This window comes from Rhipicephalus sanguineus, chromosome 3, assembly GCF_013339695.2.
Source record: "Rhipicephalus sanguineus isolate Rsan-2018 chromosome 3, BIME_Rsan_1.4, whole genome shotgun sequence".
Lineage (NCBI taxonomy): Eukaryota > Metazoa > Arthropoda > Arachnida > Ixodida > Ixodidae > Rhipicephalus > Rhipicephalus sanguineus.
This window is the reverse complement of record NC_051178.1, coordinates 216,864,544-216,879,850: the sequence shown is the minus strand read 5'-3', so window position 1 is coordinate 216,879,850 and position 15,307 is coordinate 216,864,544. Positions and strand designations below refer to the sequence as shown.

The following is a 15,307-nucleotide window of genomic DNA, read 5'->3' as shown; positions in this document are numbered from 1 at the left end:
GACATTTTCGCTGATTTTATTGGAACATCAAGAACATCTTGCTCATGCAAGTCCACAATGTGTACAGTACGTGCTGAGTGGGCTGCGGAAGCAACCTCGTCAGATGTGTACGCTGTTACATTTGTAAAAAAATCACAGCATATCCACGGAGTGAATGATGATGAGTGGGCGAAGCTGCGGAGGTTCATCGGTAAACCGTGAATCTTCCGTGAATTCTGCCCAACCGACGTGAGATCGGGCGCGTTTATACTAAAGGTTCGATGAGTTATGACGACTTGCAGCTCACTTTAATTTTACATGTACGCTGTGAATTTTCATTGTTTAGAAAACCATTGCTTTAGAAAAATCTGGCGTCTTTCGTTAAGCAGCTGGCGTATTTTCGTTTTGCTTTAGAAACATCTGGCGTTCTTTCGTTTTGCTTTTAGAAAACATCTGGCGTCTTTCGTTGGTTTATTTCATCAATCAACGGCGTTTTGAACAAAATTTTTATTGTTCAACAACGCACAGGAAAGATCTCTCACTGGCACTACCTTCGAGGTCAAAGCGTAAGACTTGTTACGGACTACGACTACTACTACTGCTACTACTACGACGACGACGACTACGAGGGACGAACGGGTGCCGCCTTAAAGGCCAACTCCGGCGATTTTTTGGCCATGTCAAAGTAATGGTGCTTTTATGTTCCTGAGACGCTCCTGTTACGGGCCCGATAGCAGAAATACTCGGCAAATTGGAGAATAATTTTAAATAAGCAAAAAAGCGCAACACCGAAACCGAAACCCAACCGAGTGTACTGTCTACGTATGACGTAGACGTTGTTACGAACGAACCGGAAGTCGTGCAAGGCATGCCGGTCACGCCGGCGCGGAGTATGAAAACTGCGACAGCCGGGACGACCAGCGAAGCGCCGGCCAAACCAACGCTGTCTGTCGCCTTGTGCACAGCAGACGCTCGCTGTAGCGGCCTAAGCGCCGAAGTTAGCGGTGCCCTCGGCTGCGTCACTTCCGCCGCCTTGCCAATAATGACGTCACAGACGCAATGTTGCCAATAATTGTGGGAAGCCAGGAGGGCGTTTGTAGACAATCTTTAAGATTCGTTTGCAAACAATCTGCGCATGTCTCAAGCCTGTAATTTGGCATAAATGACGGAAACGTGCAAAGGAACGTACCCAGCGAATTTCACTGAGATCCATCGACCTCGAAAAATCGCCGGAGTTGGCCTTTAAGGAGCTTCGCCCCTAAAAACGTTCTCGCTGTAGTACGCGTGAATCGTAATTGCAGCGGTGCAGCTCGCGAAAGAGTGAAACGATGTTTTGTTGCCCCATATTACAAGTTGTGCACAAGGTTTTGTGAAAGCTCATCATTTCAGCATGCATCGCGTAATAATTAGAGTACGCTTTACGGGAAGTTTCGCGGAACGTAATTTTTGTTTCACGAGCGCTCTTACAATAATGCGTCTTGCTCACAAAAGCGTGCTATCAGAGAGTATCACCTGCAGTGACGTTCATCGATCCCTTTTGGAAGCTATCTGCGCGATTTTATTCTTGTAACTATGGTGCTTTACAAGCGAAACTGTGCTACTCTTAGTTAAGCCGGTTAGCTACGTCTGCGACGTAAAGGACACTGGCGCGAGTACTCTTTACTTACGTGCCAATATATGTATTATGTGCAGCTGGATGCGTCGTGTCCAAATAAATTTGGGGACATCGAACACTGCAATGAAAGCACGAAATTCTGGCCAGCTGTTGAGGAGCACCGTGCCATTTATTACCTTTTGAAGACGAAATCTCGAAGGCGTGGATGCCGTCAAAAGCACTAACGCTTAATACTACGTTCAAAGTGGCAAAGCATGCTGATTTCTTGTGCTTGAAAGCACTACCTTGCACTCAGGCCCGTAGCCAGGAGGGGGGGGGGTGAGGGGCAGGGGGCCCGGCCCCCCACCCCGAAATTTTGATGACACATGGTGTTTTATCGAAAATAAATCATGAGAATAGGCGTTTTTCTCAAATAGTCAAGGTTTTCAGCAAGTGCCCCCCCCCCCCCCCCCCCGAAAAAAAAAAATCCTGGCTACGGGCCTGCGTGCACTACATTTTCGTCAACGGAAACGCTCAAAGGTATGAAGTGCACCCCCACACAAAGCTCGCGCCTGCCTTCAACCCAGCTGCGTGTCACGCAAATTAGGTTCGCAAAATGAAATAGGTGGGCATCACACTGCAGAATACACGCATTTAGTGTACTTACTCGAGCATTTTCACTCGGCTCCTAGTTTTTTTTTTTTTTTGCTTGAAACACAGTTATCCACTCGCGGCGAAGCTGAAAACACCGCACCGGCACTGTTTCCGTGGCGCGTCGTAATCGTCGCAGACAACGCTATTATCCTCTTGTTGCGCTGCTTGTTTTGGCATCCAAAGACGACGCAGTAGTGCCCACACGGCGTGAACGGGTACTTTTTCGCACTTTAAAGCCTCAGAACTGCAGCTTGCCCTGTTTGCTTGGTGCAGCCCGCGCGCGCCTTGGCAGCCCGGTCAGCCCGGCGTCTGGGTGCGAGAGTATCCGCTCGGCTCGCCAGCAGCCTGGGTGCGAGACAGGCGTGCTCTGGTGTATAAAGTGGGCGGAGGGATGGCCGCCGCGGTAGCTCAGTTGGTAGAGCATCGGACGCGTTTTTCGAAGGTCGCAGGTTCGGTCCCTGCCTGCGGCAAGTTATCTTTTCGTTCACTTTTCTTTCTTCACATTTACCTTACATTTACTACTAAAAACATCTCCTATACTTTCCTTTGCATTATTGTCTGTTAGTGCTCATTATTATTGGCTTGAAATAAGAATCACGAATTCCATGCCGGGGGATGTCCCCTTATCTCGAATCATATGCATCCAATGAGTAAACGACAAGAAGCGTATTCACATCTTTATTACCAAACCGGAATGAACTCCGAAAATAGATCGCGATCAATTCGTCCACCTATTGCCAGTCCTACCAGTGTAGTCTTACCAACGTAGGCCTCCTTCTACCGGTACAACATCGTTAGGAAGGCATACGCCATTATAATATGAAAAAAAAAGAGCCCTGTGCAAGCCATGCATGACAAACACTGCTAAAAAGTGCAAGGAGAATCCCTCAGAGACATTTATAGATTATATTGAAGAGTGACACAACGTTCGGGAAGAGAAATGAAGGGATCAGCTGGACAGCTATTTTCATTCTGCAGAGGTGCAAAAAGACATCCTAAATTTGCTACAGTGGTGGAATTGAAGAACTACGACTGCCGACGCCTTCACATTGCTCAAGGCAGATGTGCGCCCCTACAGCTAGCGCAAGCAGTGCAAGAAACTTCAGCGCGGTAGGACATGTGGTGCCACGGCGCATGGTGTGCTTAAGTGGAACCTCTTTATAATTTGATTTTTGTACAATAACATGCGAACAAATAAACTATAAACTTTGTCACAAAAATTTATAGACTGTATATAATAGCAGTGGTGTGGTACATGAAAAAGATGCTATGACAAATAGTTGCTTTTTTCCATTCGGCTTCTTATACGTACAGCAGTGATTCCACTCCTGCGCCAACTGCGCCAAAGTGCGCCAAATTATATTTACTGCGCCATCCTGATAATATCGACGAAAATTGCGCCAAACTGCGCCAAAGTCTCGGGTTTGGGGGCGTCTATCACCGGCAGTCGCACCGCCGGCGCTTCAGAACATATGCAGCTTGATTTTGGGGCTGCCAAAGTCGCAACCATGGACCAAGAATTATTCCGCTGAATAAATAGCGCTCGTGCGTGCGTCCCGAGTAAGCCACAATGCCATGCACGGTGCCGACGCAGCTTCTGTTCTGCAAGTCGGTTCTACAGCAAAATGCGCTCTCCGCAGAGGCTCGTGACGTCTAGGCCTATCGGTAGCGAGAAAGTTGCGACGGCGATTCATCGGCGGGCGTCGTCTGTTCCCGAAACGCTGCTGATAGCTCGTTTCAAGCGTCGCACGGCACGTAAGGAAAGCAATGTTCAGTAATAACTGCATGCGTGCCGCTAAAATTTCTGTCACTTCTGCTTCTGGACATCGCGGAATGAAATTTGGGATCGCTAGCAGTAGATATGGAACAATATCGGATTTTCCTTGCTTCGCGTTTATGGAAGAGCACGCGAACGGTGGGAACGCGTTGACACTTTTCCTCAGATATACTTTATCCATGGATCTTCATCCAGAAGAGCTTTTTCATAATTCCTTCCACCAGCACATCCGAGTTTGTAATCACTCTGCGGTAAATACCCCCTAAAAGGCCCTGCCCTTTCGAGCTCACGAGCGAGAGTTCCAATTAGAATATTTTGCTTGCTTTTTTAAAAATGTCATCTGATTAATAAAAGCATATCTCCTGGTCGGAACAGCCGCAAATGCGCAGCTGTAGCGGGCCCGTCGCTGACGGCCCACAGTGAAGCGGCTGCGCCATGTTACACGTCCGCCCCTCGCGTTCGAGGGTCAATAGCTGACGGTTAAAAAAACTCAGTTTCGCTTAAGGGCTAAGCAATGAATGCGATATCAACAAATTGTATTGTTAAACGAAGTAAGGCTAGCAGCTAACTCTTTTGGATCCGATCTCGCGTAACTCAACAAAACGCTGGTTTAAGGGGATATGGCCGCTCCAGAAACCGAAGCGTTTTCGTGCTCTGATTTCTCTAAACGCGAAGTAAGCGTTGAGAGCACAGCAAGTTTACGAGCCGTCTCCTGATGCCTCGAGATAGCGCGCGCGCGCGCAAGCGACAGTGCCTTTCGAACGATGCGGTTGCTCCCCCCCCCCCCCTCTGCCCCCCTGGCGTCCCTTCATGCTCCTTACGAAAGACGGGCGGGGCGTTTCCTCTATGTTTGATGAGCAATCGACGGCAGGCCCGCTCCGTGCGACGGAGACAGACGGCCGGCTAGTTTAATCTGCGCTTCAGCCACGTTCGTCACCAGCGCTCGCGAGCTTTTACCCGCAGCTAGAATGCGCGTGGTGATGTTATTAATCTGGACTTTATACGGAAAATTACGGCAACAGCGACCGTAAAAATACGCCTAGAGTGTCCATATAATTGCTATCACAATAAAAATTTAAAAAAAAATCAAGGAGCTGTGAAGTGGATGATAAGCGAAGCCGTTTCGCGCATGGCTCAAAGGTGACATGGTGGCAGGACAGTTTGGTATGTAAGGCCAGGTTGTTAACGGCCAGGCTGTTAACTTTCAATACGCAATAATAATGCGAAAGCCTTAGATGCTTTCTCAAACACGAAAATTGACCGTCGGCGGCGTTCGATTGATGTAAAAAATAATCATGTGATGTCGTCATCATCACGTCATACATCGTCAAAACTTGTGACGCCAACATGGCGTCATATATCGTGATGTCACGTGATGGTGTAATCACATGACATCGTCGCTTTACACTGCTTCCGTGATCGGTGCACCGATCAAGGAGGTAGTGCAAAACCATGTGAGGTGCAGAAAGCTTGCAGAGAGGGAGGGGGAGAATCAACCCGTCGATCGAGAAGAAAAAGAACCTGGCTTTCGCCTTGGAGTTTTCTTAGGGGAATGCATTAGGGACAGTGTGGCTCTGGCATTGAGGCACTGCTGTACATCACGGAGTTTGTCTACCACGTCTGCTGATAACCACATAGATGTATTTAGAGTTTTATTTCATAAATTGCAATTTTATTGATCCGGTATTCTGTTTATTTGCTAGTGTCGAAAATAATCGCCGAAGAGGTTAATCCAGAACACCCAATTGCATGAGTCCTTATTTTTTGCAGGTTATGGTTGTGTTTCGCGTTTACCTACGCGTACGCGTTCCGCATAGGAATGGCCGACACCGCAGCTTGTGACCACTGCGGAAGTGATGAAACGATTGAGCATATTCTGTGCGACTGTCCACAGTACTGTTCGCAAAGACAGTCGCTTTGCAACGCGCTTGATAAACTGGACGACTGACTCTTTCGGAAGAAAGAATCCTGCGCCACCGACATGACTTAACGTCACAGAAGAAGGCTGTGCAGGCGCTAATGCGCTTTCTGCGTTCAACCGGTCTATCGCAACGGCTCTGATAGGACGTCCTGCATGTGTGTGCATGTGTGCATTTTTTGCTTTGTTTTTATTTTATCTCCCTCTCTCTCTGTCCTCTCTCCGACCCCTATATCCCCACCCCTGTGCAGGGTAGCAAACCGGTCACTCGCACCAGGTTAACCTCCCTGCCTCTTCCTTTTAATCTATTTCTCTCTATTTTTTCATTAGCGAGTGAAGTATGGAGTTCTCCTGAGATGATTTTTTTCGTGAGAATTGCAATGATTCCAAATATTTCTAGCCTTCATAAGAGCCCCATAATAATTTTCAGGTGCTTGAATGTTAATGCAATATGCTTCTGTAGTGCACTCCAGGATGGAAAATTTGCTGCTCCAGAGTGCTCCCAGATGCAAAATTATCTGCTCCAGAGTGCTCCAAGATGAAAATTTTTCCTGCTCCAAAGTGCTCCAAAACGGAAATTTGCTGCTCCAAAAATTGCTCCAAATCGGAAGTCCTCGGTAGCATCACTGGTACAGTGAAACCCTCGGTGATACGATCACAGCTCATACGAATTTCGGGGTGATACGAATTTTTCGTTGGTCCCGGCCAAGGCCCATTGGCCTGCAATGTAGTGGAGTACGGTTTGTTGCGAACCGATTTTCCCCCAGCGACGTTTGATACGAACTTACGCTACCGCCCAGTACGAAGAGGTGCTGTGCGCGCTATCGCGGAAGACGCGCCAAGCACGTGCGAGTGCGGGAACACAAGCGTGGGCATGCGCGCCGCACCGCCAATCGTCAGAATCACGGTGTAAGAAAAACACTTTTCTTACGGTCAGAATAAACCTTCAGAGACGCGTCAGGGCCTCCGAGATTGTGTGTGCGAACCTTTGAGGTTCTTATGTGCCTCCGTGTGCCTTCGCGTTTAGATTACAGAGGACATTAGCGCCATGCTTTTTAGATGCGAAGTATCTCTTGCTCGGGGGTATGTCACGCGGCGTTGTAGTCCGCACTCACACTATGCATGCGCAACTCTCCTCCTTCCCTCTCTCCAACAGCTGCGGGTTACTCTCTCCACTTCTCTACCAGCACATGCACTTCTCCTGCGTTCTCGCTTCTGCTCTCACGGCGCATACGCTACTCTCTTCCTCTAGTCTCCTCTCCTTCAAGTGGTAGAGCGCTGCGCGCGTTCAGTCCAGCGCTTGCCTCGGTTGGGTCCTCTGAAATGCGTGCTCGACATGCCGAAGTTCTCCCCTGCGCAGCGCCGCGATGAGGGCCAGCGCATGCGCGTCCCCTCCCCTTCTCTCTTCTCTCCTACGCTGCCTCTCTCTCTGCGCGCCTGTCGACCGCGTTCTCCGCACGCCCTGTGAGAATTAACGGCCAGGCTAGAGGGAAGACACGACGCGCGTAGTGTTTCCTCTTCGCGTTCCACGACGCGAAGTCGGTAGCATGTCCAGCGAACGCTAAGGGAACGCGATCGTGCAAGTGCTCCGGCTTCGCATCGCCTCATGGTCCCCTTTAACGGGAGATGGCGTACTTATTTTTAAAGCGTCGACGCGGGCTGCTGTCGTTTTACTGTGTTTACACATGCCTGCCTCGTGCATCAGACATGAAAGTCAACATGAATGTCAACATGCGCGACCGTTGAGGTCGCACTTGTGCGGGCACGGCCGTAAACCTCCCCAAAACATTCCCAACACCTCCGCGATAACAAAATCATAACACAGGACCGTGGTTCTGTAATTTTGTGGCTTTGACGCGACGGGTCAAAGCCACAAAATTACAGAACTGCGCGCAGCACGTGGACTGTCGAAATACAGTGAAACCTCGGTGATGCAAATCTGACAGGACCACCAAAATCTTCGTATCATCCGAAATTCGTATCACCAGGAAGTATGGAAAATTATTATGCGACAAAAGAAAGCTGGCGTACATTTTCTTTTATTGCTTTTCAGCGCCGCAGCAACGTCAGGAAGAACCCGAAATGATTGTCAGTTAAGTTTTTAGATGTTGGCAATCATACCAGCACTCGTAAATATACGGCCCGTACGCGCGTATTTTTAATTAATGAATGCAGGTGCGTTGCGACCCAGCCCCCTCCATATTTAGTATGCTTTTTTTGCATGACACTGTAGTACTGCAGCGAAAGTAACAAAAGAAGCGCTTTGACGCGACGGGTCAAAGCCACAAAATTAGTTACTTTCGCTGCAGTACTACAGTGTCATGCAAAAAAAGCATACTAAAATATGGAGGGGGCTGGGTCGCAACGCACCTGCTTCATTAATTAAAAATACGCGCGTACGGGCCGTATATTTACGAGTGCTGGTATGATTGCCAACATCTAAAAACTTAACTGACAATCATTTCGGGTTCTTCCTGACGTTGCTGCGGCGCTGAAAAGCAATAAAAGAAAATGTACGCCAGCTTTCTTTTGTCGCATAATAATTTTCCATACTTCCTGGTGATACGAATTTCGGATGATACGAAGATTTTTGGTGGTCCTGTCAGATTTGCATCACCGAGGTTTCACTGTATTTCGACAGTCCACGTGCTGCGCGCAGTTCGTTATAATCTGGGTTAGTGTATTTACAACAAATCTAATAAGTTTGAATGTTTTCCTGTACTTCTCTTCATTGGCAAGGTGCTACCATAAAAGTATTGAGGGACTATGGTGCTGCCATTGAGGGACTATGGTGCTACTATGATGAAGATATATGCTACACATCCTGAAGGGTGCACTTTGTCGTTACAGCATGATTTAAAGGGACATTAAAAGGAGGAAACGATTGTTGGTGTACTAGCAAATTACTCTTTCACAACACCACGCCTGCCGCGAGAAGACGCAAGGGAAGCGCGAAAACGCGCAAAAAATCACAGCATATCCACGGAGTGAATGATGATGAGTGGGCGAAGCTGGCGGAGGTTCGTCGGTAAACCGTGAATCTTCCGTGAATTCTGCCCAGTACATCATCACCGACGTGAGATCGGGCGCGTTTATACTAAAGGTTCGATGAGTAATGACGACTTGCAGCTCACTTTAATTTTACATGTACGCTGTGAATTTTCATTGTTTAGAAAACCATTGCGTTAGAAAACATCTGGCGTCTTTCGTTAAGCAGCTGGCGTCTAATTTCGTTTTCTTGCTTTTACAAAACATCTGGCGGCCTTTCGTTGGTTTTATTTCATCAATCAACGGCGTTTTGAACAAAATTTTATTGTTTAATCACGCACAGGAGAAATCTCACCAGGCACTACCTTGGAGGTAAACAATGGCTGCTAATGGGAATGAGAGACAGAAGTAGTCGGCTTTTAGCTAACACTTCACTCACTTACACTTCTACTAACGTTTCCTACTGGAACACGCCAATGGCTTCTAATGGGGAATGAGAGACAGAAGAATTCGGCTTTTAGTTAACGCGCACGCTGCGAATTTTTTATTGTTCAACAACGCACAGGAAAAATCTCCCACCGGCACCACCTTGGAGGTCAAGATCTGGTACTAGCGTTACGACTGGTTACGCACTACTACGACTACGAGGGACGAACGGGTGCCGCCTTAAGGAGCTTCGCCCCTAAAAGAAATTACGGCTGGTAATGCCACCGTGAAATTCCCGCATCAAACGCGTCATAGATTGTGACGGCGTCTGCTAGATCGTACGCAGTTTCTAATCGGTAAAAATGAATGTGCATTGTCTTCCGAGGGGGGGGGGGGGGCATAGACTTAACATACGAAGCTTCAGGAAATTTCGACTAGCCAGTCACCAAAATACGAAAAATACGCTTTGAAATCCCTGTTGTCACGTGTGAGATTTTGTCGCAAAATTTAAAAATGAAATATTGATCTTGATTGTCTCCTTTAATAATGAATCTCTGTTGGTGAAACTAACGACATTAGATTTCTCAGAGTACAATTTATCAATCTAAGCCGATTCATTGTTTCACTTTCGTGCCCATTTAAATTTCAATAGAGAGCGCATAAAACAAAGTGAAGAGAGCGTTCTGTTCTCTGTCCCCTCTGTTTTTATTGCGCTCCTTATCAAAACCGGACGCATACTGGAAATCACTTTTCTTCCTATAATATCTGCTACAAAACGCTCTTGATGATCCCTATTGTAGTCCTAGAAAACTAGGTACAGTATACCACAGCCGAACAAACGTTCATCGTACCCAGTATGTCCTCTCAACTGTTTCCACGGTGAGCCAGCCCTTTTTTACAAGAAAGTACCGTAGGTTAAAGTATACTTGCTAGTGAAGCATGCTCCAAGCATGCGTAGATAATTGCCGCCTAAAACGCCCTTGCGGTCGATTGTATCTTCAGGCAACGCCACCTAGATTATTGGCTCGGGCCTCTGTCGGGCCCGATCTGGGGTCGGGCCGGACCGGGTAGGCGAAATTTTTTCTCGGGTTCGGGCCGGGTCTCGCTTTGAGTCACCGGGCCGGGCCGGGCAGGTAAAGTTGAACGAGTCCCGGGCCGAGAATCACGGCCCGTGCAGTGCTCTGCCCTCCCCTCAAGCGGAGCGGTGAGTGACATCACCTAACTTATTCTTACACCGTGGTTACGGCTTACGTCGCAGTAGCACAGGTTCGCTTGTAAAGCACCATCGCTAGAAGAATAAAATCGCGCAGGTAGCTTCCAAAAGGGATCGCTGAATGATACTGCAGGTTATACTCTCTGATAGCACGCTTTTGTGAGCAAGACGCATTATTGTAAGAGCGCTCGTGAAACAAAAATTACGTTCCGCGAAACTACCCGTAAGGCGTACTTGTAATATGGGGCAACAAAACATCGTTTCACTCTTTCGCGAGCTGCACTGCAATTACGATTCACGCGTACTACAGCGAGAACGTTTTTTTACAAATGTAACAGCGTACGTATCTGACGAGGTTGCTTCCGCAGCCCACTCAGCACGTACTGTATACATTGTGGACTTGCATGAGCAAGATGTTCTTGATGTTCCAATAAAGTCAGCGAAAATGTCCAGGCTAGAAAAGACGCGAAACACGCTCTCCGACGGGCTGAGTTTCGGGAGTTTCACGTTTGCTCTGTGTATCGTCTGCTGGCGTGTGCGATAGATGGCGCGACGCGATGCAAATATGGCGATGCGCATGGAATTCGCTGTGTTCTGGTTTGTAGAGTAGTTGCGTTCAGACTTCGAGAGGAGCCGACTTGCGTACGGAATAACACGATCAGTAGCCCCGCTGAGTTTGGGCCAATATTGCACCGATGCCGTGACCACTAGCGTCTGTACGCTCTTCTGTAGGAGCATCTGGGTCAAAATGTGCAAGAATAGGTGGTGTCGTTAGAGCGGTGATTCGATGAGAAAAGGCGTCAGCTTGGAGAGGATCCCCAACAAAACGGGACGTCTTGTTTGAGAAGGTCAGTGAGTGGGCGTGCGAGTGCCGCAAAGTTTTTCACGAAACGGCGAAAGTACGAGCACAGACCCACGAAACTGCGAACATCATGGACAGAGCGAGGAACGGGGAAGTTCGTTACAGCGCGGGCCGGATCTGGTCGTACACCGGAAGCGTCAACGAGGTGGCCCAGCACAGTAATTTGACGAAGACCGAAGTGGCACTTCGAGGAATTAAGCTGGAGGCCAGCTTGTCGGAATATTGATAGAATGGTCGAAAGGCGTTCGAGGTGTGTTGCGAAGGTGGGTGAGATGACCACGTCGTCCAAGTAACACAAGCACGTCGACTATTTAAATCCTTGAAGCAGCGTGTCCATCATTCTCTCGAAGGTTGCTGGAGCGTTGCAAAGACCGAAGGGCATGGCCTTGAATTGGTAAAGGCCGTCAGGGGTAACGAAGGCGGTCTTCTCACGATCCATGTCGTCTACAGCAATTTGCCAGTAGCCAGATCGGAGGTCGAGAGATGAAAAGAAGGTGGCGCCATGGAGACAGTCGAGTGCATCGTCAATACGTGGAAGAGGATACACGTCTTTCTTGGTAATTTTATTGAGGTGCCGATAATCAATGCAGAAACGCCAGGAGCCGTCTTTCTTCTTTACTAATACCACGGGGGAGGCCCAAGGGCTAGACGATGGTTCGATTATGTCTTTCGCTAGCATTTTGGCCACTTCTTTTTGAATCACTGCTCGCTCTGATGCAGACACGCGGTAAGGTCGACGGTGGATGATCGCAGAGTCGCCTGTGTTAATTCAGTGAGTGACAATCTTAGTCTGGCCCAAGGGACGATCATGGATATCGAAAATGTCACTATAGGAGGCCAAAACCTGGGAGAGAGCGTCGGCCTGATCAGGCGAAAGGTCTGATCCAATCATTTTTCGAAAAATGGCGTCGTCAGAACCGGGTGACCGTGAGACTTCAGCTTGGTCCGGAGCAGTTACGGCGACAACGTTGATGTCATCGTCGTCGGTTATAGCAGTGAGTTGGGCAAGCGACATCTGGTAGGGCAACACTTGGGGGATGAGGCCAAAATTGAGGAGCGGAAGGAAGACGGAGTTATCCACTATGGTGGAAATGTTATGCGTCACAGTAATATTGCGCGTCAGTCGTGCGTCACTTATAGGTGTAACGATGTAGTCACCGTCGGGAACTGGAGGGGTCGATGACAAACAGACGTACGTCACTGCTCGAGGTGGCAGGCGAACAAAAGTAGTTGGGCTGAAGCGGCTGACGGGCTTTTCAGTTATCGGCGAGAAGAGGAAGATCGAGGCTGAGTGTACCAGAAGAACATTCAATTAAGGCCGAGTGTACTGAAAGGAAATCAAGGCCAAGTATGAGGTCATGAGGGCAACGAGCTAGAACGGCGAAAAGGACGTCGGTGTGACGACCGGTAATGCTGACACGAGCAGTTCACATTCCGATGACTTCCACAGTACCGCCATCGGCAACACGTATTAGCTTCTGCAAACGGCGGCGTAGAGGAGCGCTCATAATAGACAGGTGCGCGCCTGTGTCAACGAGGGCGGTCACAGGAACATTGTCGACTTTTACTTCAAGCAGGCTGTGGTGTGGGGAGCGTCAGTAGAGGATTTGCAGGCGTCGATGGTATTGCAGCTATATTTAGCCCCATATAGCTGAGCTGGGCATAATAAGCCATAGAGAGATTTGCAATTGCTAATCAGCACAGTTTTCTATTGACAGCCTTACAAACATTGTAGTATTGTGAGGAATCGAACCAACGCATCGATGTTACAACATTGAACAATGCTCCACACTTGCTGGGTCGAACTGATAAAATAGGCTAAATTATAGCAGTGATGTTATTACATCACAGTAAAAAATGCTGAAAATTACAGTAGCGTGAGAAGAAACAAGCACAGAAAGCGTTGTAACTTCCAACAACTTTTATTCGAGAAAAAATTGGCCGCGTATCTGCGTGCTCCGCTGCAAATGCCGTGTAAAGACGATAGAGGAGGCGCTGCGTCTACGCTGCGTGAGGTATGGACGCCATCTGGCAATACGTCGGGAGACATGAGCTTGTGCAGAGGGTTTCCTTCCTCCCTGGCAGAGGACGTTCTTCGGCGCGCATAGCATGGCATTTTCAGCGCAGCCGCAGCCGCAGCTTAAGAAACTAGGGTCTTTAGAATTGATACCTATGTATTTTCTATTAAAGGAACACACTACCTAATACTTACCTAGTGATGTTGCGCCTCAGATATGCGTAATACTTACTTTTTGATCGACAACGTTCACAAGTATGAACAGCCGTATCAGTTCAAGATGGGTGGGCGGTAAGCAAGTGGTTCAACTTTGGCCGGGTGGCTGAATCGGGTGACAGACAAACAGAAAGACAGACAGGCCAAAATTTCTGCGTATAAGTTCCCCAAGAAAGACTATCGTCTTTAAAAGGCTGGCATATGTTCAAGTGACATCATGTTACAGCACCAATTGGCTTTTTAGGGCGTCAATCTCCTTATCGGTGAACAAGAGTGCTTCCACATTCTTGGCCAGATTGGCTTTCATATTTAATTACCATGTCAGCCCAATTCAAAATCTGAACACTCGCTAGGAATGTACCTAGTGGTACATTCAGTATAAAATACTGGGAAAGCAATTTGCACTAAAGTTATGTAGATAATTGGGTGTGCACACTTAACAGAATTCTGGCTGTGCCGGCGGCAAATCATGTGACGCAAGACATTCGCGGAAACGAGATTGCCCGCAGGTCACATGATCTCGCTCTGACCAATCATGTGTAAGCGCCCTAGACCACACGATCGCGTACACTCGTGTACTTACAGCTTTGTTGTCCGACAGTTTTCACGGCGTGGAACTGGTTGAATTTTTTTATTGAAAGGTTCTCTGAAGGTCGAAGCTAACTGTGGTATTTCGTTTGTGTTTGTGCAATGGCTTCTTCCCAGGTGACGCTGTGGAAGGAGACTGTGGACAGCAAGTGGGTCTGCATCAGTGATGATGCCAAGAGCCAAAACGCCCCTGCGGCTGCTGTAGGAAGTGCTGAAAGGAACCTCTAGGCTTGGAAAACTTGGGATTATATTGGAATCGTCAGTGGAGCAAAATTTTGTTTATAATAAATTCCCGGACTTCATTTCTGTACATCCATCTGTATCACATCTGTATGTCCCATCGTTTCGGCGAGCTTACCTGGCCACATTTCTGGGGGCATTGATCATTGTAGCTTTTTCCTTCAGTCATTCTAAAGCTTGACACAGCATAATGGCCGTCTCGGCGTATGTATATTCGCCTTTATACACACTGCCGTTCATCTATACTGTATCAAAGCGATTTAGCGGAAGACACATTTGTGCCCAGAAAATTTAGTCACACACGATTAGAAAGGAGCTCAAGATCACTCGCGAGCCGGCACAGGCGGCCGACGCGTGAACTTACGGCGCTGCTGTTCCATTTTGCTTCACTTGACGTGGCCCCCGGGATCGGATACGGCAACGCACCGTTGCTCTCAATGGCGCGTTGGCGAAGCTGATCGCGGAGGCGACGCAGATCCCGCAGCGATCTCAGACGCGCGAGTAGCCGCCGCTTGCGACGCGTTGCGCGTTTCTCTGTGCTCGCTTTCTCCGTGCTCCGTGCGTGATTGTTTGCGAACGGTGATCGCTTGCGAAGCAGTTCTTTCGATTTAGAACGTGTGAAAGGGACAAAGCTGAAGAATGTCATCTTGATTCGCGTGCTGCACGAGTGGCACGGAAACGAACACTGGTCATCAGTTCTCCGAATCAGAGCAGGGACTTGCAAGAAATATCGTCTGAACGCCAATCCCACCAGAATGGTGAAGATTAACTTCGCTACAAGTCGCCTAACCGAGCTCAGGGAATAAAATCAGGTACCTTGATCAACCATAGTTCG

General features: G+C 48.3%; 1 protein-coding gene across 1 annotated transcript in view; it reads left to right on the top strand.

The window, feature by feature from the left end:
* The window catches only part of LOC119388290 (protein SEC13 homolog), a 492,033-nt gene extending 477,501 nt beyond the window's left edge, over positions 1-14,532 (top strand). Inside the window, 1 exon segment of the mRNA XM_049413908.1 lies at positions 14,350-14,532. Coding sequence (XP_049269865.1) covers positions 14,350-14,460 — 111 coding nt within the window. The 3' untranslated portion in view covers positions 14,461-14,532.
* The last annotated feature ends 775 nt before the right edge of the window (positions 14,533-15,307 follow it).